A 27,988-nucleotide genomic window follows, 5' to 3' on the forward strand; every position below is an offset into this window, starting at 1 on the left:
GAATACATCTGTAATTGCTTTCACGAAACTAATCAAAATCGCTACTATTTCATTACTTTCAGAACGTGTGACTGTGTAAATATGACTTTTGCCTAGACCCCCCCCCCCCCCCCCCCCCCCCCCCCCCTCTTCCCCACGCCACGCCCCCTCTTAGGACGTCTATTTTCATTTATTATTTGTCTAATAGAAGACACCGTAACACTTTATCTTCTATTTCTTTCGTTCAATTTTGCTTCAATTTGAGAGGAAAATGGGCCATATTGTGATTAGGTAGTAATTACCGAAGTATACTTACAAGTTAAAGGTAAATATGTTCTTTTAAATATGTGTAATACGGCCTTAGGAATTAGGGAATTTATTAGGGAGGGTTATTTTCAGTCGGAGGATACCGTCTCCAGCGAGCGCTTGTTCAGAAGCCTATCTAAATTTTGACCCGTAACTCCGGCGTGGAGATACCCTAATAAAACATACCCAAAATGAAGTAGATCTAAGTATTTTTGGGGAAAACGTTGATATTAGCTTGCTTCCTATTGACTTTGTACATGCGGCCGAAAACTACCTCCAAAACAGTGAAAATGGAAATGAATATTGTCATGGCAATTCATGATTTTTTTCTGGGATTCTTTTTTGTTTAACTAGACCTAGATCTAGGGTCTATGTGAAATGGTAGTATCTAGACCTATAGGTCTATGTGAAATGGCATGGTCTAGGTCTACATCAAAATTTGGTCCCAACCCCAAGTTGTGAATATCGTCATGAATAATTTGTCTTTGTGACCTAGATCTATCTGTTATATGAGAGCACTTTCAGTAACTTATAGACCAATCTATCGCTCTTTTGTCTGATACCTTTCCACATGGGAATAAAAAGACTGAGACTTTTTTTATTTTTCACCGTCTTATAAAAGCAGAACTCAAGTTATTTTTAAGTTTGGAGCTCAAGGAGTTCTGAATTTAACAGTCTTGTTTCATAAATGGTTTATAAAGTTGAAATTTATATACATTGATTCCTTTGCACTTTATCATGCAGGTTTGAATGAGACAATGTGTGGGGTCTTTATAAAGAGACTATCAATCACAAAGTTAGAATTCGACCCAAGCTAGAGACAAAAAAGCAAAATGTTTGCTTTTCAGCGGTATATAAGGTGAGCAGACAGCCATGCAAATGCCATGTTACATACCCTGTAATCTGTATATTGTGCAAGATATCTATTTTTAAGATTATGCCATGATAAAAGTTTGAATATAATATATCAAAAAGATTTTGATAGAGATACTTTAATGTCAATATTCTGATGAACCAGCTTTGTCCATGATACACCAAACAAAGTAAAATTTATCATCTTTTAACACTTGCATATATATAAACAAGTGACTATGTAGACTAGATATTCCTTTTGAACATTCATGTGAGAAAGTCAGTCTAAAAGATGATGGAAGCATGAGTGCTATGAAATTTCTTTTTAAATTAATCATCTAATTGTGATGTTACAATTTAAGGATAATTTGCATTATACTTGTAGAATTTTTATTGTCCTTGTTGAATGTGAAGATTTCTCTTTGTAATCATTGACTATTCTTAATACATTGAGAAATGAATTAACATTCTACTTTGTGTACATGATTCAACTATGTTATTAACTATGTTCAATCTTAATATCACCTTTTAATGAACTTCCCATGGTGGAAAGGACTTTCATCAATTCAATATACTGTATGTGTATGTACAGTGTAAGTATTATAACAGAGACTAGATGTACCATGGAATGTAGAGTCTGTACATGAAAGTTAGGCTCCCAGCTGTGGGGAAAATGATAGAGGAAAACATTTCTAATCGAGACAATCCGAAGTATTTTAGTTATAGGTTTAATTCATGTAGAGAAAATCATAAATGTTTTCTTTTATTATCAGTGTCTTGCATGTAAAACAGCATTTGCCTGAGTTGTATCCTATCTTTTAATCTGTCTTCAGGTCGCCATGTGTTAAATTACTGGGATTTAACAGCATTTGCCGGGTCCGCAGATACCTCACTACGGCACAGACTACTGAAGCTCTCCGCCCTTTTATCTTCGCAGTACATCCAGACTTCTTCGGTCAATATCCCAAAGAGAGGGTAATAGTCTAATACAATCCTCTTGTACCATTTTAGATTGCTCTAAAGTAAATACATGTTGAAAGGTTGTTTTGGGGCAAGTCCAGGGTTTTGGTCTTTTTATGTCCTATATAATATAATAACCAGTATTATATTTTTTATTAATGAAATCCTGTTCAATGATTGGTCAACATAGCATCATGTGACCAAACATAACATTGCTATGATGTTACCGATGAGAAAAATGTGTTTAGTGCACTATACCATGGCTGACGTCATAGATATGCGATCGATCAAGATCAGTGTGATAACTTGTCGGCCCGGTCGCAGAACAGTCGTCTGCGCTGCTCTCACTGCACTCAACACTAATTCAGTGACAGTATACATTATTGTTATTATTATTATTATTTTTATGAAGGTTGGTTTAAAAAATATAAAACAAATACACATGTATCATGCACTATTTCAAGCCACTAGTCAAATTATGGATTCCACGTCGACAGGAATAGTGCTATTTCTGCCACCTGGATCCATAATTTCAACTAGAGCCTCTCAGTGCATGGTATATATTTGTTCATTATGAAATTGAGAACCTAAAAAACAATGAAACTATTATTTTTCTTGATATTTGATCTGATACCATCTATTAGGACTCATACGGATTCAAACAAAATGTAAATGCAACTTTTGTAATGAACTCTTTTATCATTTGAATCTTGCATTTCTGACTGTAGGATATGTGAATTCCTATTTCTCAGGCTGCTAATGAAAAATCTCTGAAGCTGTTGTTTTCTTACATCGATGGCCTTCACCAAGACCAACGAACCTCTGCAACCGAGCTGACGTTCTATCTCAGGAATCAAACACCATTAAATGGACAGCCAGTCAACAAAGGTACAGTACACACTACACACCCATTTATTTATTTATTTTATTTATCTTTTGACAGGGTAGCCCATTCACCAACAAGTAGTGGTCTTCCATGGGGCCCTGAATAAACATGAACGTATTTACATCGTTTATAACGTTTATACAAAACAGTTTTAAAAAATAATACTCCTTTTGAAACAAACATATATCATTAACCTAGTAAACAGTAATGTTAATAGAAAATATTGATTAAGTCGCAATTATGTGAATAAGTCATGTTAATATTATGAACATGCACGTAGTGTATGTTCGGCTGAGCTATTCACAAATTACAACTTTGTTTAAACAATCTCTTAAATGAATTGACAGAGGAAGCATTCTCAACAAATTATCTAGCTTATTCCATTCAAATATGGAAGAAACAATTGGGCTACACTTATAACAATCAGTGTGAAATTCAAGATGCCCAATTAGTTCCCTTCTTGCAGTCAGGGAATAGGAGAAAAAATTACTCCTATGATAAATTAAAGAAAAGTTAGGGAATGTCATGGGCTCCTGCCAAAATAAATGAGTCAGTTTCTTATCATCTGTTTGGTGCTAGAAGGGCCTTCACTCATATCACTATACACAGAGGTAATGCCCTTTTGGCACCAAATGGATGTTAGAGTCTCTTATGTTTTGTCTGGTGTCCAAACAGGGTATTCACTGGATGGTTGGTTTATGATGGTTTATTTAGTGTGTAAAATACCCCGTTTTGACGATGGAATTTTGAAACTTCATCATGGAAAAATTGGAGAAAATTAGAGATTTTGTTATAAAATGCTAGAGGTTTTGACATTCTATGGCTGATGAATTCAGTGGTAATGCAGGGTAACACAGATACGTCGCTCGTTCAGATGTCAAAAGCAAAGAATGATGATGAATCAAGTTGCCTCTCATAGAGATTGTAAGTAGGAAGGAACTATTTGGAACTTCATGAACTGACCATTGAGCATGTATTTAACTGTTCTGGTTGTCAATGCCAGTTTAAATTTGATGAACACTGGCCCACCTAAAGTTTACTCATTGAGGATGTCTCTAATGTGTTATTTATGTGTTATTTATGCAGGAGCAGGAATTTTTCACATAATTATCAAACAAGCTATGATGCAGTGCACATCGGAGCACATGATACAGTGGCTTTTACATGGATAAACTGGCTACCTCATTTGATTTTTTTTTGTCTCGTAAATTTAATGTTTTTTAAATTGGCAATGTCTTCATCGATCTCCATGTTTAGGTGTTATATTCAGGAGTGTTAAAATCGGCTTATCGTCCTTGGACATCTACACCACAGTGAATGGTATCTTGGCGTCATGTGACCTATCTACGGCCGTCATCGAGCAATACAAGCAGGAGAATGCTGAGAAGGAAGGGGAATTCCCAAGGCCAGTGGAATGGCACCAATCCTACTATGCATACACTGGAAAGAAAAATCCAAAGGATAATGTGCAGCGAAAGCAAGGAAGACCTGAAATAACATTGAGGTATTTTCATTGATAGTTTGGTTGTATGGCTTATTAGAAATACATGTACAAAACATTTGGCAGCCCATGGCTGATTAAATTCAGTTTAATATTCGAGACACATACCAATTTTGAAACATTTACTAAAAAATGAGCGTACTCTGTTTTCATTTTATTTTCTTTGTGTTGTGATTAAGTTAACATCTGCTATCCACAAAAATGGTCTCCATTGACCTCATGTATGTTTAATTTACAATTGAAATGAATAGAAACAATTTTTTTTTCTTCTTCATGTTTTTTTTAATCAGTTCAAAAAAGGTATGGGAATGGAATTTCTTTGGGAAAATGGTCTTTGGACTTTGATGTTGAAAGTTAGTCTAACTCGTTTTCATCCTTCTTTCCCTTTCTTTCCCTTTCTCTCTTCCTCCTTCCCCCTTGTCCCTCCCTCACCTAGACATCTTCACTTTGATTTTTTTTTTGTGGACCTTTCTCAAATTCTCTTGCAGTTATTGGCTGAAGAAAAACATAGCTGAAGCCAGGAAGAAGCTGGAGAGAAGTCGGCCAACAAAGGAGGAAATTGTATCTCTGAGACGATATCTGATTGGTCAGTTAGGCTTAGAGGATATCGTATGGGAGAGCATGTGGGACTCTTCTATGTTTTGTTCATGTCTGAAAACTATGAAAGACGTCTGCCAGCAACATTGGGCTATCATGCAAAATCTGAGAGGTAAAATCATATTCACTGTAGATAATATTCAATTCAATAAGCGTGTATTCATATGACGTTCTGGCAGCCGAAGCTGAATTGCAGGTCATTTATACAAGGTAAAAACATCATGATATTTAAAATACACTGAGCATTATACATGTTAACATAATAAAATTAATGACATATAAAAGAATTAATATACTAGATATTATACTAGATATTATTCATATTCATTGCATTATAGACAAATGCAACAATTTTGGAAAGCATAATGATTTATTATGAAAACTAGATATGTACAAAAGGAGAACAAGGGTACGGTGGAGGTCGTTTGAATGCTATAGAAACTTACGTCATATTACCAAGATAACTGAAACTGTCGTAAGATTTTCCTTGAAATAAATACAAGAACTTTATCTTTGGAAAGAAAGCTATAAGTGAAATTAATCATAAGGCATTTTGAAGGATCCAAGACCTACTAATTTTGAGAAAGCCCCAATCACAGCAATACCATGCTTCAATTTATTGCATTGAATTACTCACATGTGACCCCAAATGTTTTATTCTTGCCAGTAATGACAATTACCGGTATTGAATTACCGGTATTGTAAATCCGAATTTATGAGTTTAAGTCTTATTGTTTGTTTACATTCTCTCTTTTGCAGGTTGTACAGTCGTGCTTGGTGATCTGACCAGGCTCACCCCGAGTGGGCGTGTGGTTCTTAGCAGCCAAGATGTACCACACCATTGGGTCTCGGTAAGTTACAGATGTATGCACCGTAGACGATTATGAAGGGAGGGGATTGATTCTTCGATGTGAAAAGACAATTTATGATAATTTTTTATGATTAAGCCATGTTGTTATCTTCTGTACGGTGATGATTGTTACTATTATTGATTTCATTCTTTGTGATCATTTGAACCCTATGTGGTGTTTCATTTTAGTGGATAACTTGAAGTGCATTCAAGGGATCAAGACATTTATCCACAATTTCCCACTCCTAATCAAGTTTGTAATGCTTAAGTGCCTTATCATGGAAGCTGGGGTTATTATAATATTTATCGCTTTGTATCTTTAGGGAAATGCAGTTTTAGATCGCATTCAATTACAACCATCATTCATTGTCATAAATAGTTCTTCCACTTATTTATTTGTTTCTTTGTTGTTTTTCTGTTTGTTTGTTTGTTTGTTTGTTTGTTAATTCAAATGCATTTCCATCTGTTTCATTACAGTTTATATCCGGCCTTCCCAAGCAGAGAGAAATCCTTCCCTTCATACCCCCTACAGAGCAGGCCCTGTCCACTCTCCTCGGGGGTTGCTCAGTCAAAGCTCTGGAGGGACCAGCATCAACCATGACAGCAAACAGCCATTATGCTGCCCTCGTGATGCTTATAGAAACCATGGAGAAGCATAAGTTTGTGAAGAGGAAAGGAGAGAAGGAGGAAGAATGCCTTGTCTTGCCAGAGGGGATTACTCAGGGAATCAATATCATCATTGAAGGGTAATATATTGTATTCAGGCCTAATAAAAACTTGATTTATGTCGGTTTCCCGATTTTTTTTTTTTTGGATATTTTTTTGGATTTTTTTGGATTTTTTTTTCCTGATTTTATCCTGATTTTTCCCTTATTTTCTCTATTATTCTTCCCTATTTTTCCCTATTATTCCCAATTTTTCTAACTCAAAAGGGGGGGGGGGTTAATGTTGTTAGATGCCATTTTCCCCTCCGAATCCTCTTCTTCTTTTTTTTCTCAAGGGGGGCGAGGTTAAGGGGGGAAAAAAATCCTTTTTTTTTTTTTTAGTGCACACTATCACCCCTGTATATTTCAGAATTCAATTAGTTTATTTTCTTTGAGGACAACTTGTCAGATTCAGTCCAGAAAAACCTGTAACCTCCCCATTATGGCCCAGTGTGAATATTTCGCTTGGCTGTGATCTACAATTCTTTGATTGTGTCAGTATTTAGCCTCAATACGGCCAAAGAACTTTCTCTTTCTCTTATCCTCTGGAAGAAAGGCATATGACATCAACCAGGAGAATACCTCCCTTCTTTTTTATGTCCTTTTTGTTGTTGACATTCCAACACATTTAACTAATGTAATTCTGCACTGTGCTATTGTAGTGCTTCATATATCTATATCTGTTATTCTTCCATTTTGTTTTTCAACTTGTAGAAGTACGGGTGAGCAGTACATTGACCATAATGGGGACGTTCATCTCATGTGCAATAAATCTGCACCAAACATCATTAGATATCTACTGAGTAATGCAAAGAATGCCAGAGAGCTATGCAACAATCACATGAGGTGGGTATATCAAATCAGGTTTTTTTTCCTAGCTCTTATAATAACCCTGTAAGTAGGGGCTTTGATCGGATCGGAAGATCGGAGCGACACCCCGCACCTATAATTGGTATCGGCAAAAAATATCAGCAGATTTTTTTTTTTTTTTTTTTTAAATGCCAAAAATTTTCAAGTTTCTTCAAGATTTTTTTTCTGATTCATTTACATTGATCGGCGATCAGAATTTATTATACGATTTCACCTGATCGACCTCCGATACAATCAACGGTTAAGCAGGGATCCCACTTAGCCGAGTTGGAGCCTCGAGTTGTGGCGAGCTGGCGCGATCTTATGGCAAGCAGTTTTATCATTAAACATAAGAATTCAATTCTTGATGTCACGAAATCGAATTCCTGATATCACGAAATCGAATTTGTATGCCTCCGTTACGAAGTAGCCGGAGCATTATGTTTTCGGGTTGTCCGTCCGTCCGTACGTACGTCTGTACGTCTGTACGTCTGTACATACGTCTGTACGTATGTACGTCCCGTTCTTGTGATCGTGTTATCTGAAGAACCGATCGATGGATTCTTGCCAAACTTTGGTCATGTATGTATCTTGCAGAGCCAATGAACTGATTAGATTTTGGGGTCACGAGGTCAAAGGTCAAAGGTCACAGGGCTCATTAGGTATGCAAAAACAGCTCGCGATCGCGTTATCTGAAGAACCGATTGATGGATTCCTGCCAAACTTAGGTCATGTATGTTACTTGCAGAGCCGATGAACTGATTAGATTTAGTGGTCATGAGGTCAAAGGTCAAAGGCCACAGCACACATTATGTATGCAATAACAGCTTGTGATCGCGCTATCTCAAGAACCGATTGATGGATTCCTGCCAAAATTAGGTCATGTATGTTACTTGCAGAGCCAATGAACTGAGTAGATTCTTGGTTCATAAGGTCAAAGGTCAAAGATCATGGGCTCATTATGTATGCAAAAATAGCTTGTGAACGCATTCTCATTAGAACTGACAGATGGATTACTATTTAACTCAGGACATCTTGCAGAGCCAATGAACTGAGTAGATTTTAGGGTCATGAGGTCAAAGATCAAAGGGTCATATATGTATATGAGAAATTGCTTGTAATCACGATATTCTGAGAACCTGTCAATGGATTACAATTGAACTTGAATCCGAAAAATTTCTTCTGTTTTGGTTTGTAAAGTTGCTCTATGACGGAGGCATCATTTTCGACTAGTTTATATCAAGAGTTACCATTGCTTTACAACATAAAATTATTTCTTGATAACAAGAATTGATTTATTGATACCAATTAATAATAAAACGGCTTGCCATGAGATCGCGCCAGCTCACCATAACTCAAGGTTCCAACTATATAACATATATTGATAAGACAAATCTTAAATGCTTGCATGTATTAATAACTTTTTGCAGGTGCCACAGTAATGACAGGCATAAAATAGACTCATCAACAATCATTCCTTTACAGAGAAAACATTGATTGTGTTCAAAGTAGAAAATAATTTAAAAAAAATAACCTCCATATGCATTTTAAAACGATTGTTATCAAGCACTTACATTTTTCTTAGATTACAAATTTCTAGCATCTTAGATTTAGCTTATCTATTGTTTAACAACTGCTTTATGAATCATGCATTACAATCGACAAAATGTAGATTGCAGCCTACATTTTGTATTTTACATGAGTTTTGTAATTCAGAAATGTTCTTGGTGCCATTTGGCTCAAACATGTCCTGATGAGAATACACTAATTTTCCTTAATAATTGAATCAAAAATATTGAGAAATATACCAAGAAAGACCCCATCCTCTCATTTTAACTTTATGAGTATCTTGCTCTTATTAATCTTTTCTCTCATTAATCCTTTCTCTTCTCTGTCTATATTTGTTTTCTCAAAAATTTCCTCTGTCTCCTATTTTCTCCTTCTCCTGAATGGTAGTTAAGCATTTATGTACGTCATCTGTTTCATTATCCCTCATCCTATTGCATCCAGTTAAAGATGTTGAATATTTATTGCTGTTATTTTCATAGTCATATATTTCTCTTTGTGTTTAATACAGTGATGTCAAGGAAGAAGCGCTGTTAATCTCTCGTTGCCTGGAGGAGTTGGAGCTAGCGACTCTGACCCGTCATCTTGACGTCACCCCGTCTCAGATGATCGCCTGCTGCCGTAAGCTTGAAGAGAACCCCGTCAGACTGGGCGTGGTCGTTAGAAACCTTCATGTTCAGATCAGACACCACTACGCACTGCGTAGAGACGGAGACGTGTGCATCCCATGGAATTGGAAGGAATGAAACTCGATTCAGATGAGATGGAGACTTAAGTATCCCGTGGAACTGGAAGAAATAGAACACCTCCTACATGTACATGAAGATGAAAGCGATGAAGAAACTTAAAGAGACTGGGTAGTTTTTAGAAACCACCAAGTTCAGATTAGACAAAACTATGCACTACACTGAGATAGAGATGTCTACATTTCATGGAATCGGATGGAGTAAAATCCCCCCCCCCCCAAAAAAAAAAAAGAAAGAAAGAAGTTTGCCTCTAAAATGAGAGTGGACTTACTGAGATAATTAAATAAACTCGGGGAGAATCCCGTCATAGGTAGTGGTTGTTAGTAATCTTTATGTTGAAGTAAGACATCACTATAAACTGCTTAGAGATGAGGATGTCTTTAAAAGCAAAGCCTAAATTGACCTAATGTCGAACATGGATTGGCAATTTTTTGTGGGTGTCAAAACTTGGGGTATCAAAACATTTGGGCGTAATCCTACAATTAGGTGTCGAGTGTCTACAAATTCTCTAGTCCATTTTTACATGTTAATAAAATTGAGTGTTTCCCCCCCCCCCCTTTTTTCCTTCTCTTTTTCTTCTGTTGATTATTAAGGGGTATGATTAATATATGGGGCGCTCAAATTGATATGATTTGTTTAGATACAAAAGCCAGTACTGAAAGTTAAGGAAAAGATGACAATTTTCTAATTACTTGTATATTATACTGCTTTGATAGCAAGAGAAACAAAGATTTATTTTTTAGAAGAATAATATATCATACAATTTTAAGTGTGTATATGTGGTATTATGCAATAAAATTTACTATAGTGACAAATCTCTTGTATAATCTATGGATTATTTCATTTTTGTTAAAATCTTTTTCAGTTTACATAATATAAAGGATATCTTCGTGGGTCTACGCTTAACATGATACATTTCTTAGATGTTTTTCATTGAAACAGAGAATGTTGAGTTTCAATGAAAAAATGGTTTATCCATTCTCACCCTGATTGGATGTTTAAGATCTTCGAAGTGGCATTGTAAAACCCTATTTGAAACTTTCAATTAATAATCGAGTTCCAGATATGGAAATATGCATGTAGAAAATCATGTAGTATCAAAGAACTTGATTTTGGTTTGCATTTTTAGTATTTGAGATAAAATCTTACCATACTTGTACATTTAACAATAACATACTCATTCTCCATAAATACTTGATAAAGTTACAAGATATCTCTCTCACAAATAATTCTGTCATTTAACTAAGGACAACATCAATTTGGTATGCTCTCAGAAAACAAGTGATGCTTTAGTGGGAAATAAATACCATTTATCATTAAATTCAAAACTCACACATGTACACTTCTTCTCAAAATTAGATACATGTCACAATTAAATCAACTAGCTAGGCTGAAATGAAAAAAATTATGTCATGATTTTCTTAAATGAAAACATTTAATATTGCATTTGTAATCCACAATAGTACATTTCGAGCAATGGTGATAGATCAATTAGTACATGTACATGTTTATTTAAAGGAAGACAAACCGAAAGATTTAAAACTGTTATGTAACATTTGCAAGTAATAGTATGCACATACATACTGGAGATATTTTCTTGTCAAAACGTCAAATACATTTATCAAGAGAGAGTGGCATCGGTGAAAAGACGATTGGTAGAGAGAGAGAAAGAGAGTGAGAATCTGCCACATGTACACAAAGAGCAAGAGGTGACAGATGGAGAAATAAACGAAACATGAATAAAATTTGACACTAATGTATTGATATAATGACATAAAGAATAAAATTATACAATACAATTTAATGTTTGAGAAATGTAGGTAGGTAGAGAAATGGCACAGGGAGAGAGACAGAGCAAGGTACAGACAGACACAGAGAGAGAGAGAGAGAGAGAGAGTGGGAAAGAGAGAGAGAGAGATAGGAGTGTGGCAAATGGTAGCTCAAGCTTCCACTCCACGAAAATCTGCACTTTTTGCTTCAGTTGAAAATGGGCCCCTTTCTGGCACATTCAGCACAGGCAATGTAATAATAATAATAATGATAATAATGACAACAACAAATGTAAATGAATATATTTATTGGCATCAGATCATGAAAGTTCAATATCATGCATTGTAATACAGTGTACATATTAACTCACTACCAGTATTATATTGTCTTTTTGATATACAGCCTGAATATTTTAATTTAACTACAGCATAGATCAAACTACAAAACAAGCGAATAAAATTGGGTAACTTTGAAAGTGTGAACCTTTTAAGATAAACTTAAGTTTTACATTGCACTTAACCTATGGCTTCTTTATACATGAAGCATATTCTTACCATCTATAACAAGAAAATTCAATAAAAATTAAAAAAAACTTTAGTATTAGATGTTTATCATTGGTTCCATTATAATGTTTCACACAAGTATTTGAACTTCATTGCTCATTTAATACCTGCCTGAATAAGGTTGAAATTTGCAAACAATCCAAACAATTCTGCGAGTTTGAATGTCTTGCAAATTTCCTCCATCTTAGAGCTGCAAAAGTCTTTGTCAACACTCTGCAAAATAACTGTAATGTCTAAATCAAAAACATATTTGCACATGATTACACATAAAGTTTAAGAATACAAGATAGCAGAAATACTAACAAACCAAAAAGGGTTTTACATTTGGACATGTGATAAGTATCAGACATTTGCTTGATCATTGGGCTGCAGAGAAAGCTACAACAAATACAATCATTGCTATAGTGTACAGAAATTACACAAATTTGTCCCCCATAACTTTAAGTAGGAATCATGTGAACAGAATTGTCCATAAAATGCTTTACAAACGTTGTATGATAGACATTTCTACAAGGTCATTGAGAACCTTCAAGGCAGAAGAATGTTTTTCTTAGAACATATAAATTTCATAGAAATGCATTTTCAGTTTTGGTAACCCCCCCCCCCCCCCCCCCAAAAAAAAAAAAAAAAAAAAAAACCCTCTTAGTTGAAAAATAGCAAAAACAAATTAAACAAGTATCCATGGAAACTTGTACATGGATGTACTTCAAGATTACATATAAAATACCTTAGATTTTGTTAAACAATGAAATGAAGGGGGAAAGGTCAGTTTAGTGTTTTGTACACCTGAGGCTTGATAACATTTTCAAATAATTATAAACCATTACAAATATGCCGTGATTTATATCCTTTCCACATCCGTTGTGAACAAATGGTTACACTTATACACCACTGTCCATTCTCAGACATCAACAGACTTTAAATTGATTTCTCCAGAGCTTTGTTCTCCTAGTTGTTTCTCAAAGCACCATATCAATCTCATATCTGAGCTTCAATATAACTTAGGCTACTTTTAGTAACCCATAAGGCACTTAGTGTTTTCTTCAAATATATTTCAAATATTTCTTAATATCATTCAACTCTTCCATACAAAGTACTTCATAATTCTGTATAATTCAACTCGACATCTCAATGCAGGATCACACAAACTATTGCCAATCTCATTTAACCTTTATCTCTAGTTCTGCATCCTGTCATCCATAGTCAGTCTTTAAATATTCATAATCTATTATTATAAGGCAAATTGGCTTTCCAATTATTTTTTTCCCTTGTTCTTTGAAATGACCAGTAAGCTAAGGTCATGCATCAACAATTCTTCTTGGGATACCAGTTTATGAAGTTTAATTCGAAGTGACCAGCAGCAATTCCATCTGTGAGATATGTGTCTAATTAGATTTGTACAAATGTGTATCAATCAGATTTGAATATTCACGTCTGGTGAGGAACCCTCAACATCACCATCCAAAAGACAGGACTCAGTCTTGAACTGAGACCCCTCAGAGTCGGTTCTTAGGTGAAGACAGATCGCAACCACTAGACCAACTCGTAATTCCTGTGAGAAGTAAGCTGTAGCATTACATTTCAAGACAGATTTTTAGATTTACAAACAGATGTCTCTGCAGTCATTCACTAAAAACTAAGCCTGAGATGATTTGGGCTGGATCCTTTTGGAAAATGTATGTTATACCAAAATCAAATCCTATCCAACAGGGGGGCATTTCACAAACTTGCCATCCGTGACATATGATAGATTTTGTTGTAAGCTACTGAAATCCTTGCTTCTGATTGGTTATCAGTATTTGTCACTGATTTTTGTCATTTGTCATTGAAAAATGCTTTGTGAAACACCCTCCAGGGATCCTTTCTCAGTTTAGCTCTTCAAGCTGTGGACCACCTTCTCCACCTTACTCCTCCTCATCAGGATTGTCTCCAGGCCTCTGTGGCGGCGGCTCCATGTTCTGAAGGAGCTCCTTTCTCAGTCTAGCTCTTCAAGCTGTGGTCCCCCTCTCCACCTTGCTCCTCCTCAGGATTGTCTCCAGGTCTCTGAGGCGGCGGCTCCATGTTCTGTAGGAGCTCCCTCATAGCCTCCATGACTGCTCCTACTCCCTGCCGCAGGTTGCTGTTCTGGCTGAGGTAGCCTCCTGCAGCTCCCAGATCCTCCCCGTCTGCTTCCCCGTCATCGGCTCCTGCTTCACCAGGGGGCTGCATGCAGGGTGCAAAGGAACAGTGAGTCCAAGTTTGTTTAATATTCCATTTTAAATGTGTGATCTGACATTTGCAATTGTTCCGAATGGGCGTTGGCTTTGGGGATAGGGGTCGTGATGGGTAAACGGAAGAAGTTAGGAGTTGTTTAGTGTTGGTTATTGACTGCAGACATATAACAATTTATTGCTCTAAAAATGTCAGAATTTTTAAATAAATATAATAAGAGAATGACTATGATGTATTTATTTGTGGAAATATGAAAGTAAACAAAATGCATACATCATACATGTATATGATTGTAGGAAAGCAATCATGGAACTTATTGCTTTGTGTCCTATCCAAGGGACTGTACCCTAACTCAAACCCACTGAACTGACACTCTGACTTTGATTATCAACTTAGAACAAGATCATTCCTCAACTGCAGATTAGCAATGAGATATTCAAGAGACATAGTTCATTGCGCTACAGAGCACACTGCAATTTATACATTTCCAGGGGTAACTTTGTTCCTTCAAGTATATGTTACTATTATAATTGTATATGTGACATTGTAAAGGAAATAAAACTCACCGGTGGCACATAAGATGGAACGAGTGAGCGCAGAAACTCGGTAAACATATTTCCTGCTCGCCCTCTCGAGACAGGCCTCAATCGACTGTGAAAGGAGCAATGAAGAAAATCAACCGTTATCAATTGCAATAATTTTAATAATCCCTTTTCTGGTACGAACACTGTGATAGTGAATCCATCTGTAGCAACTACATGTAGGTTTCTTGATTGGGACCTACCTGCAGTGTCTATGATATAAATAATCAGAAAGAAATCTTACATAATTAATTGTCTACATACAACAACAAAAAATTAATGGTACACACGAACCAAACTTCCTCATCCTGTGTGTAGTACAAATCTATATTTCCACAACAGCATGAACAAAACAAGAAATAATAGTTATTAATAATAATAACAATATAGAGGATTTGTAATGCGCCAACTCTACACGACTAATGTGTTCGCAATAATTGATGGGAGGTACAATGGCTCAGTAGTGGAGCAGTGGTTTCATAACTGGGAGGTCTTGGGTTTGAAACCCAAGTCAATGCGCTACTGCCCTTTGGGCATCAACCCTCATTACCAAGTTATTCTGTGTTTGGGGGGGGGGGGGGGGTAATTCTGTAAAATACAGTCAGTTGGATGCCACAGCCTTAATCTTCATTGTGATGACTGTCAATATGCTAGTAAGCTTAGAGGAAGATATTTAATTATATTAGTATCACCATTAATACTGGTTGAAGTTATAATAAAGAGAAGTAATTGTGATAATAGTTGAATTCATAGAGCATGATTTTCCAGAGGAAACAAAGCACTGAATACTATCATACTCCAGCATTAAAGGAATTTAAAGCCTGTCTGTACTAGTTTGGCCAGGGGGGATTAGACCTCCCTGCAAGGTCACTGACAGGTGGTTATCTCATCAAATCAGCTCTCAATTAACATAAAAAAAGAGGATCATGGGGGACCAACAGGCACCGATTAGGCATTGTTTGCTATATAGAGGGCGCAAGTAGCTATAAGTAGTACACTGGGGCTTTAAAGTAAGAAGCAATGAAGGAATCATGTAAGAACTTACTGGTCCGGCCTCGAGTAACCAATATCGGAGTCTTTGGGTGGAAGCGGGTCAAACGACATAACAGGAGTGTTAGCAAGCTCTGGAGGTAGCTTGAGTTTGACTCCAAGATGCTCCGAGAGGAAGATGTGTCGGTAGATGTTCCGAGGTGTCCCATAGTAGCGGGCTTCTCTTCTACAAAGAAGAAGGGGCCATGACAAGCAATTAGATTCAATAATGTTAAAACTTTATTAAAGGAAAATCTGCAGGAAAAATGACTTGAATTAAAGCAGAATTAGAGGGAAAAACAATATAAAGAGTACAAATTCTATTGATGACATTATATGATAACACAATATCAAGGTGCTATATGATACAAACAAACATATTTTAATGTTTACACCATTCACAATAAGTAAAATACTCAACAGGCATTGGAGGACTTACGGATTAATATTTGTTGTCTTTATAAGACAGGGCCCTGTTTCTAAAAGCTTAAGATCTTCATTCAATCAAAATCCATAAATTACATCTGATTAATATACTTATTACATACATAACAATATATTTTGATGACATTATTCTTTTCTTAAATATTTTTTTCTTCTATTACCTACTCCTTTTTTTCCCTCTTCAAATAATAAAAAAGATTATATATCACCTATTCTTAACATATTTCCTTACAAGAAAATGCTAGGTTTCACAGACAAAATAATGTTTCCATGTTCAGTCAAACCTGCTTTAGTGACCACCTGTCTACAAGGACCACATTTTTTGTTTCCCTTGAAAATGGTTTCTCATTGAAACATGTACTAAAGGAACCTGTCTACAAAGACCACTTTTTGTGTTTCCCTTGGGCGGTCGTTGTAGACAGGTTTGACTGTACTCACTTTTCCGCATATTCCTTGACCTTTGGTTCTCCGGCATCCACTCTGCGGATGACCTCCCTAGCATTCCTCTCTAGCCATGCCATGCTTTCTGATTCCTTCCAAAAAGAATAATTCCTTGCAATAAACAGCTCCACTAGCTGTGTCAGAGCTGCATGACTACAGAGGTGGGAAAAGAAATTGAAAGGAATCATGAATGAACTCAAAATATTGTGCTGAATAAATTTTGGACTAAAATAGACAACAACAAATCTCTTTCTAAATGATGGGAATACACCAGTTTACGGCTGTGTGCGCCATTTTAAACAAAGCCAATGACCTAGAGGTCATGTATTTATGCGTAAATTAAGATTGCGCCCATGCAAATTATGATGATCACTGCCTAGCCTACGCGCTGCGTTGTGCGCGCATATCATCATTTGCATGGGCGCAATCTTAATTTACGCTTAAATATCACTGGTCAAAGGTTATTGGCCCTGTTTCAGGGCCAATGACCCGAGGTCAACTGTCTGCGCATGCGCACTGATACAACCGTAAACTGGTGTATTGGACTCATGATCTATCTTTTCCTCTCTCTATAAACGATGGTGATTGATTCACATTGAATGCAACCTGATATCAATGGCAACTCTGTAAAAAGAAGGGAGACTTTAAAGTTAGGAATTATTGGAGGACTTATGGATAGTTGTTGTTTCTTCAAGCCTTAGATCTTCATTCAATCAAAATCCACAAATTGCATTTCTTAGTCTTGTGCATTCACTTTTTTTCTCTTTCCAGTTGTATGCATTTTGCCAATTTCTTTGATATTATGTGTTATCCATTTGGGATTAAACTTGTGTAAACTTATTTGATTTGTAAGAATTGACCTGTACATTGCATCTCCCCTCCTCCCCCCCCCCCCCCCCCTCATGCTATCTGTAATTCCCTATGAATGTATTGACTTACGTTTCCACTGTTTGAGTGAAGAAAGAATGGCTAGCGATAGCTGCATCCGGTTGAATACTGCATTTCTCCAGCAAGGCAAGAAGTATCTGGATGATGCAACAAAGAAGGAAGAGATTACATTTCCGTGGTTACATCTTCATCCATCTCTTCTTCCTACTCTTTCTTTAATGTCTTCTATCTTTGGGTCACCTGATCATTGGCTTTCATCATTTGCTCTGAAGTGTAATCTTCTTTCTGTTATTGATTTCTCTGAGTATCCTTTTTCTCTTATCATCTTATGACTTTATTATTCTTTTTTTCTTTCTTGTTTCTTGCTTCATAAGTTCATCAATGAATTGATAACAATAAAACAGAATACATTACTGTAATGTCCTGGAACAAGACTAATCACAGTAGTGATAATACAGCCACGGAACCTGTACAATGATTATTGCACATGATGGAAACAGATTAGAAGATGAAAGTTTAACCATGCAAAGAAACCGTCTGCATCGTCCTCATTATAAAGTCGTGTGATTGACTATGTGAACAGTTATTCTACTGAGAAGTCAGAAGGTACAATTACATGTATGTATATCTAGGCTTTATGTTGATAGCACCTGCAGTGAACTGATCATTGTATACCTGTATATGATAACAGTTGGTATTCCCCAGTAGGCCTGAAAAGAGGCACGGACATGTTGAAGCTCATGCCTGAAACAGCTTGAGATCAGGCAAAAGCCTAAATACTAAAATTCTGTATAAAATCCATTACTTTTACGATCAGCTAGAACTAAGTTTTAAGTTACAGGTCATATTAGTACAGTCCATGTACCATTGTACTAATTATACTTAATAATAATAATAATAACTTTCAATTTATTTTGAGCCTACCCGGGTATAACTAACAATTAATTCTCTATGCACTTGACATTAAAAAAGTTTGCTTTACAATCTACATCAACATATATAAGAGGACAAATAACACCACTACTTACTGAGGGGAACATAAGCAGGGCATCTTGTAGAAGAGAATCAGCTCTGCTTGTATCTGGTTTATCAGATGACGCTGAAGATGATGAAGAGGAAGATGTGATGCTATAGAAATATGCCATGGCAATGGAGAATGCCCAGTTAGGAAGCTGGGACAGGTTCCGATGTGCCTGCAAGAAGAATTGTAAATCACGACCACAGATATCTTAAAGGCATCGTTTAACAATGTTAAATCTGAGATGCATGGCCCTAGGTGCTATCAGTGTCTGTGATATGGTGTAATATTGAAGCCCTAAAATAATTGTGTTTTAAAATTATCATAAAGTGCCTCAAAAAGTAAAAATCAAAATCAAAATGACCGGTTTTACCATACCGGTACTCATTTTCCCCAATAGACTGTAGTGTTATAAAAACTGTTAGGAAAATGAAAAATTAAATTTTGATTTCCAATCATAAATATCTTGATAATCAGACAGGCAATCGGCCTGTAAAAGACATGGGATAGCTGACTGACCTAAAGGTTTATAATTATGATTGCAGCATGCGCTGAATCCAGGATTTTGTTTCAGAATCTGAAGCAATGTTACAGAGTCACTTTAAAATCACTGAACATCATGAAGCACCCATGTGCCAGGTATTAGACAAAATTGAAGAATTATTAGCCCCATCCAGTACGGTACACAAGGATTGCTATTGATCAATGAGTTATTAATGATGCACTTAAAGTTCATTACACTTATCTTTCAGGGTGAGATGAAACTTGTGTATATTTATCATACTCAAACTTATACTTGTGTATGATATGAGCACCTAGTCTCATCAAGAGCTGATAGATTGTGGATAATGAACTAGTAAAAACATGCATCATTTGCTCTACACAACAAATATCCTATGTCCTTTTCATTTGATTACAAAGCATGACAATTTCAGATTGGTCAATACCATTTTCAATGGCAAATCCCAAGTTAAAGGCCAAGTCCACTCCAAAAATTAGTTAAAAGTAAGTTATTTTTGGAGTTGATTTGCCCTTTAAGTCACACACATAATACAACTTGTCTTCAATCAATATATTCTCATATTAAAGTAGGCTTGGTCTGTTCTCCCTTGGGCTATGTTCCTATTTCTGTAGATGGTATAGAAAGTACTTAAAGTAGGAGGTAAGGGTCCTCAATTTAACATCCTATCTGAGGGACAGATATAGAGAAATGGAACCTCATACCTCCCACTCAGCGTACATTCTGATGAGGTAATCGTTCTGATCCGTCTTCAAAGCGTAGTAGTCCATCATGAGAAGGACACCTAGAGGATCTTTATCTGGCTCTAATCTGAAATGGAAGAAACGGGAAGGAAGATCAATACAAGGTGGACCTAGTTTACAATATTTCACAATTGAGGTATATGATAAAGAAGAGGCCAAGGATTAAATGTATCTACACAAAGATCACATTTGAAAACAACTTCCTCTATAGAAAAGGAGCATGATACAAACTATCATAATCCCGGTTTCGAAAATTTACTTTTTTCAAAAATATTTTTATACAGAGGTACCAATTAATCAATCTACCTTCTGCAATCTCAGATCCACAACAAGAACAGCAACATAAATGTTAAATACTGCTAATATATAAATGTATTCCTTCTGCAGTCTGGATTCCATAATATTTTGATTAAGGCAATCAAACATTCAATGCAAACCATACTAAACAAATTCAGATTTGGAACCTCAGCCGCGTCATACCAAAAGACTTTAAAAGACGGGAGTTGCTGCCACCTTGTTTGGCGTTCAACAATAAGGGATAGAGCAACGTCGATCTGGCGCTGCTCAGTGGCTGCCGGGCTCACGATCAATTGGGGAAAAAAAAAAATCCATTTTCAGTTTAACTTAATAAAATTTGGAGTGGACTTTAAAAGATTATTATTATTACTGTTATTATTATTATAATAATATTTCTGCCATTTGAATTCGAGAGTTTCCTATTAATCTTTACCAGCTTTCCATAATGTCTTCAATGACAGCGCTCCACTCACCCTAACAAGAGCTTGCAGAACTCCAGAGCCGTCCTGTTACAGCCTTTCTGACCCAGGCATGTTAGATGTCTGAAGAGGGCTATGAAGAATCCTCTGTTCTCCGCATGTCTGTAACTCAGCTGACATGTCCCCTCGGCTAGACTGAAAAGCGTATGGAAGGTACTCTCAAACACGTACAGTGCTCTTTCTGTTTGTAAGAGAAGCATGTATGAGAGCGTTAGGCATTGAGTATGTGTGAATCGTTACAGGAATAATAATCGGACTGTCTGCCCTGCATGCAATACAGATTCTGCTTGTTGATGATTGATAGGGTATTCTCTCTCTTGTTTAAAATGTTCTTTGGAAAATACATTTCAACCCTTCCATAGTGAGCCAAGCATACTTACAAAGTGTATCACAAATTAATAAATGTGAGGCAAACTTCAATCATAGTTCCTTTTTCAATGTTATTCCATGAACTCTTTAACTTCAAATTTTTTGAATTTGGAGAAAAAAATATACCACGTAAAAAAATATTGGGGTTCAAAGTACCTCTGTTACTGAAGGAATGAAATTAAAAGAGGTTACTATACAGGGTACAAATTAATAGAGAAACGTGAAAATATTCTTTAACCCATTGCCTACCGGAACCAGGTAGTTCTTGTAATAATCCTATGAGCATGAGAGAGTTTAGTAGTCAACAGGATTATAAAAAAAGTTATAGTAATGTGAATATTAACAATGTCAGCATAAATGATGATGTAAAGAGCAGAAACGCAGATCTTTGCTTACCTATAAGGTCTATAGACATGCCCATATCTTCGTTGATCCTTGAGACTTCACTCAGCTGAAGCAAGCTGTCTATATGGTAGGGGTGTGCATTCATTATGGCCTGAAATTGGAGACCAAAATAGTTTAATGATTTTGTTTTTCCAACTCTATCTGCATTGAAAAGTGCAAAATCTTGACATATTGTAAAACAGAAAGAAATATCATTGAGAAATAAAACTTGTAGCATCCAGAATACAAGTTCACAACCTTTAATATGTGTTCCCAAATACAAACAAATTCCACCTCCTGCAAAAATTGCACACAATATATAATAAAGATCTTTCCAAGTTATTCATTTTTTAAGTACCGGTATGTGAATTTATCTTTATAGATGAATGAGAGTGTATAGAAGAGGAAAATTAGTCACCGACAGCAATGTTATATAAATGAAGTTCAAGAGTACAATTCAGCTGAGCGTTCTCACCATAATATTAGCAGGATTCATGCTTTCTACCGCGTCCAAGAAATCAAACTGAACGTTCTGGTAATCCTTAGAATGCTCATATTCAAACGTCTGATATCTGAATTACAAAAGATTTAGTTCATGAATTAAGAGGAAAAAATAAAGCAACTTAAAGAATCATGAGATTGAAATATATCTGGGATTATATCTTGCTACATTGTTATTTGATTTAAACATTGTTTTAAACATAATAACCATAGACATATCTAAACATAAATAGAATACAAAAGGGTAATTCAGCAAGAATCAGCTCCCCCCCCCCCCAAAAAAAAAATACAACAAATCTTGGTTATCATCATCAATCGCAAAATATGATTTATTTGATCAAGTCCTTGAAATCAAAGATGCACTTACCTTCCTTCTGTAGTAATGTAACGCATCGACAAACCTGACAAACACAAACAAAGAACAAATCATTACTTTACATATAACTGACCAATAGGGGGCTGAAGTAATTGAAAATATATCATGATTAAATATATGCAAGAAAACACATGATTGCAATGCTTAAGTCCAAGAAAGAAATGTTTTCATAACCCTCAGTATGGAGCTGAAGGCAAGGGCCAATTAAAATAGATCATAGAGATTAGTATAAATCATAAATAGTATCATGATGCTGATGAACTGGAGCTTACCGTACATATCATCTTTACTTTTCAAAAAGAGTTATTTTGCCCCTCCCCTCTTAAAGTGGAAGTTGTCTTCTACACATTTTTGCTCTAATAGTCTACATATAAAAACCATGTGACTACACGATACATTACATATCAGTTTATTTCCCTAAACATTCAGAACTCTACTTGGTTTTAAAGAAATTAATGAGGCACGAGTGACAAATCTTTGATGTACCTGTTTTTGACATTTTAGGCCATGATTGCTTGGCTGTAACAAGCCAGGTTGACTTCTGGTACTGCCTGTTCCTCCCTCTCTGCCTGCACAGAATGAAGAAAAATCATGGATACTTCAATTCAATTCCATTCAATTATTAACAATATAAACATTAATTAATACACAGGATCAGAGTATGTTTAACAAAATTATAATACAGTACCGGTACTAACAATAATACATAAAATCAAGATATATAGTATTTGCATATCAATCAACTAAAGAACACAGCCATACTACATGTAGATACAATAAAATCTTAATAGCTCACTGCTCACATACAAATATTCTTTTCTCAGACATACGCATAGCTTTGTATAAAATAAAAAAAGGTCCATCACAGAATAAGATTAGATTCAGAATCAGTCAAAGAATAAGATTTGATTTAGAATCAGTTCAATCAGTCAAAAAATAAGATTTGATTTAGAATCAGTCAAATAATAAGATTTGATTTAGAATCAGAGGTCAATACAACCACTGTCATCACAACACTAGATGGCAGCTTACAAACTTATCTTTACTTGAGATGAATATTGACTATGCACCTCACTGATCAGTTTATCATTATTATCCCTCTTAATTATTATTGTAAACTAATATTACCTTTATCGGCACTGGAATTATAACATAACTAACTAGATGGAACTTCGACTGCGCGCAGTCGAAATGATGCCTCCGTCATAGAGCAATTTACAAACCAAAACAGAAGAAATTTTTCAAATTCAAGTTCAATTGTAATCCATTAACAGGTTCTCAGAATATTGTGATTACAAGCAATTTCTCATATACATATATGACCCTTTGATCTTTGACCTCATGACCCTAACATCTACTCAGTTCATTGGCTCTGCAAGATGTCCAAAGTTAAATAGTAATCCATCTGTCAGTTCTAATGAGAATGCGTTCACAAGCTATTTTTGCATACATAATGAGCCCATGACCTTTGACCTTTGACCTCATGACCAAAGAATCTACTCGGTTCATTGGCTCTGCAAGATGCATACATGATCTAAGTTTGGCAGGAATCCATCAATCTGTTCTAATGATAATGCGATCACAAGCTATTTTTGCATACATAATAAGCCGCATGACCTTTGACCTTGACCTCATGACCCCAAAATCTAATCAGTTCACCGGCTTCGCAAGTAACATACATGACCTAAGTTTGGCAGGAATCCTTCAATCGGTTCTTGAGATAACGCGATCACGAGCAGTTTTTGCATACATAATGAGCCCTGTGACCTTTGACCTTTGACCTCGTGACATCAAAATCTATTCAGTTCATCGGCTCTGCAAGATACATACATGACCAAAGTTTGGCAGGAATCCATCAATCGGTTCTTTGGATAACGCGATCACGAGCTGTTTTTGCATACATAATGAGCCCTGTGACCTTTGACCTTTGACCTCGTGACCCCAAAATCTAATCAGTTCATCAGCTCTGCAGGATACATACATGACCAAAGTTTGGCAGGAATCCATCCATCGGTTCTTTGGATAACGCGATCACGAGCTGTTTTTGCATACATAATGAGCCCTGTGACCTTTGACCTTTGACCTCATGACCCCAAAATCTAATCAGTTCATCGGCTCTGCAAGATACATACATGACCAAAGTTTGGCAGGTATCCATCAATCGGTTCTTCAGATAACGCGATCACGAGAACGGGACGTACGGACGGACGGACGGACGTACGGACGTACGGACGTACGGACGGACGGACGGACAACCAGAAAACATAATGCCTCCGGCTACTTCGTAACGGAGGCATAATGATAGTATAAAATATTGCAACTTAAAGGCACACTGTCCTACTTGTAGCTTCTTGCTCCCTCTATATAGAAAACTTCCCCAATCAGTGCCTGTTGGTCCCCCATGATCCTCTTTTTCTTATGTTAAATGAGAGCTGAGTTAATGAGATAGCCACCTGTCACAGTGACCTCGCTGGCTCGCTGTGTGGTCTTATCCCTTCTAGATGAAGTAGTAAAGCCTACCTTTAAACCTGAGATGGTATTTTCAACGATTATTTCATTAGTGAAATGGTTTTAAATGTCACAACAAATCTAAACATATATCACATCTGAATAATGTGTACACTGATGACATCTGCCAATGAAAAGTCACCATCTAAAATTTGATATGAAATTTCAGACCATTTCACTAAAATCAACAAAGGATAATTCTTGAAATACAACTCCAGGAGAGTATCTATCTACCTTTGTTCATTTCTAATAACACTGGCTCCAAATATCCTCCTTAACTCATTCTCTGGGTTGAGATGCTTGTGTTCAATACATAACAAGGGTTTAGAGTTTGCCGTCCTGGAACCTTGGTCAAATGATGATGATGATGTAGAAGTTGAGAGAGGAAGAGACGTCTTTGAGGTCTCATTGATCTCTCGTATACTAGCATCAATTTCATCTTCCTGTAAAACAGCAGAAACAAGAAAAATAAAAGATCAGTTTATTCAATATTTCTCTTTTTTGTCAAATTAAATATAATTCATTGCAATATTACTAAAAAGTTGGATAATGGAATACTTGGCTCCACTGTAATTGCCACATTTAAAGTGAATTAATTGTTTCCTAATCCTTCTAATTTTGGTTCAATATTTATTTTCAAATTCTAATAGTTTCTGTTGTGTACAGAATCTACGGGTGATGAAATATATATACTGGTAGATGTTTATTTTATAAAACTGATTTTGTTTTTCTTCTATAGTTTAGTTATTCAAAATGTCAGTTGATTGATCATTTGTTCGAAGCATAAAACACACCCCCCAAAAAGAACTTAACTTTGGACCGTGTCTTGTACATGTAGATACAACACATTACAGAAAATACTACAAATATTCAAAATGTTATAAACATCTGAACTGCTTCCCAAAAGAAGAAAAAATACACTTTTGACTACACTTACATCCTCTGCTTGTCCACTGCTTGCTCCTCCCTTCTGTTTTTTCTTCTTCTTTTTCTTTTTCTTTTTTGATTTCACTTCTGTTGTAGTTTGATTAGCAGTATCCAATCCATTTTGAAGGCTTTCAGTGCTTTTATCCGTATGATTCTGGTTTTCAACCGATTCAGCAGCATGTGCAGTCTCTTCATTGTCAGACTGAGCATCGTCTATATCGTTCAGCTGTTGCGAAAGACATTATTCATAATTAATTAACAAATTTCAATCTATTGACAATATATCAGCTTTTGTAGAGATGCTGTGAGTTGGTCTTGCAAACAACACTTTCATAATCACTCATCAATATAATGCTATTTATAGCTTGGAAAGAAATTTACAAAGGAGGATTTTGCCCAATGTGTCCTGTACGACCTATGATATTTTCCCATTTATTTTATCCAAAAAATGCAACTCTCTTGACATGATCATTGACTAAAGAGTCTTCTTCGTTTCACAAACATTAATCAATGAATGTTTATATCACTATATTTTTAATTTTTGGATGAAATAAAGGGAATAGACATACATGTACCAGCATGTCTGTCATATGGGACAGATTGCAAGGAACTACCCCAGATTGGCCAGATACGAAGCTATATGAACTAAGGTATTCAAATTTTTTTGATAGGAAAATTAATACTCAATGACAGAATGACGATGAAAGCTGTAATATCTTTAACGTTCAAGTCTTTTTCTTCATCAAATTGGAAGTGAAGAAAGCAGAGAAATAATGAAATATCTTAAGATTGCAATCGTTTGCAAATGTCAAATTGAAATGAGATTGTTCAGAAATTGCACAAGCAAAGATTGAAGATTCCTAGCCTAGTTTATTCCATTTCATCATCTTCTTAAACAACTGAAAGAGACAAGCACACAATTCTCAAACATACCAACTCGAATGGGTTCACAACTTTCTTCTTCTTCTTCTTCTTCTTGGGCTTCTTAGACGTTACAGCATCATCTATCGATGCTTGGACCCCCTTTTCATCTTCTACTTCCTCTTCCTCATCACTGACTTCTTCATCCTTGAGCACAATGTCAGGTTCATGACACAGTTTTCTCATGGCACGGGATGACATCTTGGGAATGCTGCAGAGATAAGAATGTTTAAAAAAAATAGATGTAAAACTCACAATGTTTAACAACGACACTAATAATTATAATTTCCAAATCCAAATACATGTGAGGTAAGCAAAAATGCCTGGTCTTGCGTTGATAACATGATAATCACTTTACAAAAATAGCGATTACTACCGATTAGTAATAAAAAGGCGCACGCATCTCAAACTTTCGTCAGAGCCTATAGTGTCAGAGGTCAGCTTTTCGGTAACATAATGCGGATGAATAGCTCATCGTCTTCAGGAACACATGCATGATGCAGGGAAAAGTGCTTTCAAAGTGCTTTGTATGAGAAGAAAGAAGAGTCCACTAGCAAACTCCAAAGCCAGTTTGCAAGGTTCGTCGGATCGGATGCGGGATTGGTGATTATGATTCTGAACGCATTTTAAATTTTGTTTTAATACATCACATTCACATTCACAGGCATATGGGTGCCAATTAAGGCTAGGTGTTATCAATATCAAATTTCATATTATCACCTAGCCCTTTGCTTGGCTAGGAGATGAAGAACAAGAAGAGGAATAAAGAGAAGAAGATGAGGAAGAGAAAGGAAGAACACAGTACAGTCGTGCCATCGTAGGAATAAACTACACAATCCGACTAGTGTGGGACTGAAGTGAAGCAAAACTGAGTAAGAGCCAGACCAAGACTCCGCCTCTAAACGTTAGAAAAATTGATAAATACCTTTTCCTTTTATATACATTCATTTCTTTTCCCTTACCTTCTAATACTTGCACAAGATATCCAGAAGAATAGACCAGATGTTCCCTACGATTGTTCTTTTAAGTTTGAAGATTGCACAATCGGGCAGCTGCAGTAAGATTTTCAAAGGACATGGATTGAAAGATACCCATATACGGTAGACGGTAATTTGTCATTTGCGATAATTTATTCTGACTTACTTCCGTAGTACGCTTGGTACAAGCGGCGATGCATGTGTGAAACAAGCTCGAAAAGTTTACTTTCGCCATACGTTATGAC

At 36.0% G+C, this 27,988-nt stretch overlaps 2 protein-coding genes across 2 annotated transcripts; one reads left to right on the forward strand and one right to left on the reverse strand.

Moving 5' to 3' along the window:
• Positions 1-202: 202 nt before the first annotated feature.
• Positions 203-10,032, forward strand: LOC579334 (T-cell activation inhibitor, mitochondrial). Its single transcript, XM_779454.5, has 10 exons — positions 203-304; positions 1,030-1,144; positions 1,971-2,112; positions 2,850-2,985; positions 4,241-4,487; positions 4,973-5,193; positions 5,841-5,932; positions 6,409-6,677; positions 7,350-7,481; positions 9,562-10,032. The coding sequence occupies exons 2-10, from the start codon at positions 1,119-1,121 to the stop codon at positions 9,794-9,796; spliced, it is 1,500 nt and encodes a 499-aa protein (XP_784547.3). The 5' UTR covers positions 203-304; positions 1,030-1,118; the 3' UTR covers positions 9,797-10,032.
• Positions 10,033-13,395: 3,363 nt separating this feature from the next.
• LOC579207 (transcription factor 25) lies at positions 13,396-27,857 on the reverse strand. Its single transcript, XM_030975759.1, has 16 exons — positions 27,729-27,857; positions 26,779-26,977; positions 25,856-26,071; positions 25,153-25,361; positions 22,897-22,979; positions 22,402-22,435; positions 22,009-22,105; positions 21,546-21,645; positions 20,775-20,961; positions 19,966-20,071; positions 18,752-18,916; positions 17,775-17,860; positions 16,833-16,988; positions 15,967-16,137; positions 14,907-14,991; positions 13,396-14,331 (listed from the first exon to the last, which is right to left on the reverse strand). The coding sequence occupies exons 2-16, from the start codon at positions 26,965-26,967 to the stop codon at positions 14,110-14,112; spliced, it is 2,106 nt and encodes a 701-aa protein (XP_030831619.1). The 5' UTR covers positions 26,968-26,977; positions 27,729-27,857; the 3' UTR covers positions 13,396-14,109.
• Positions 27,858-27,988: the final 131 nt, after the last annotated feature.

The sequence above is a fragment of the Strongylocentrotus purpuratus genome, unplaced genomic scaffold (genome assembly GCF_000002235.5).
Source record: "Strongylocentrotus purpuratus isolate Spur 01 unplaced genomic scaffold, Spur_5.0 spur5_scaffold_8, whole genome shotgun sequence".
NCBI lineage: Eukaryota > Metazoa > Echinodermata > Echinoidea > Camarodonta > Strongylocentrotidae > Strongylocentrotus > Strongylocentrotus purpuratus.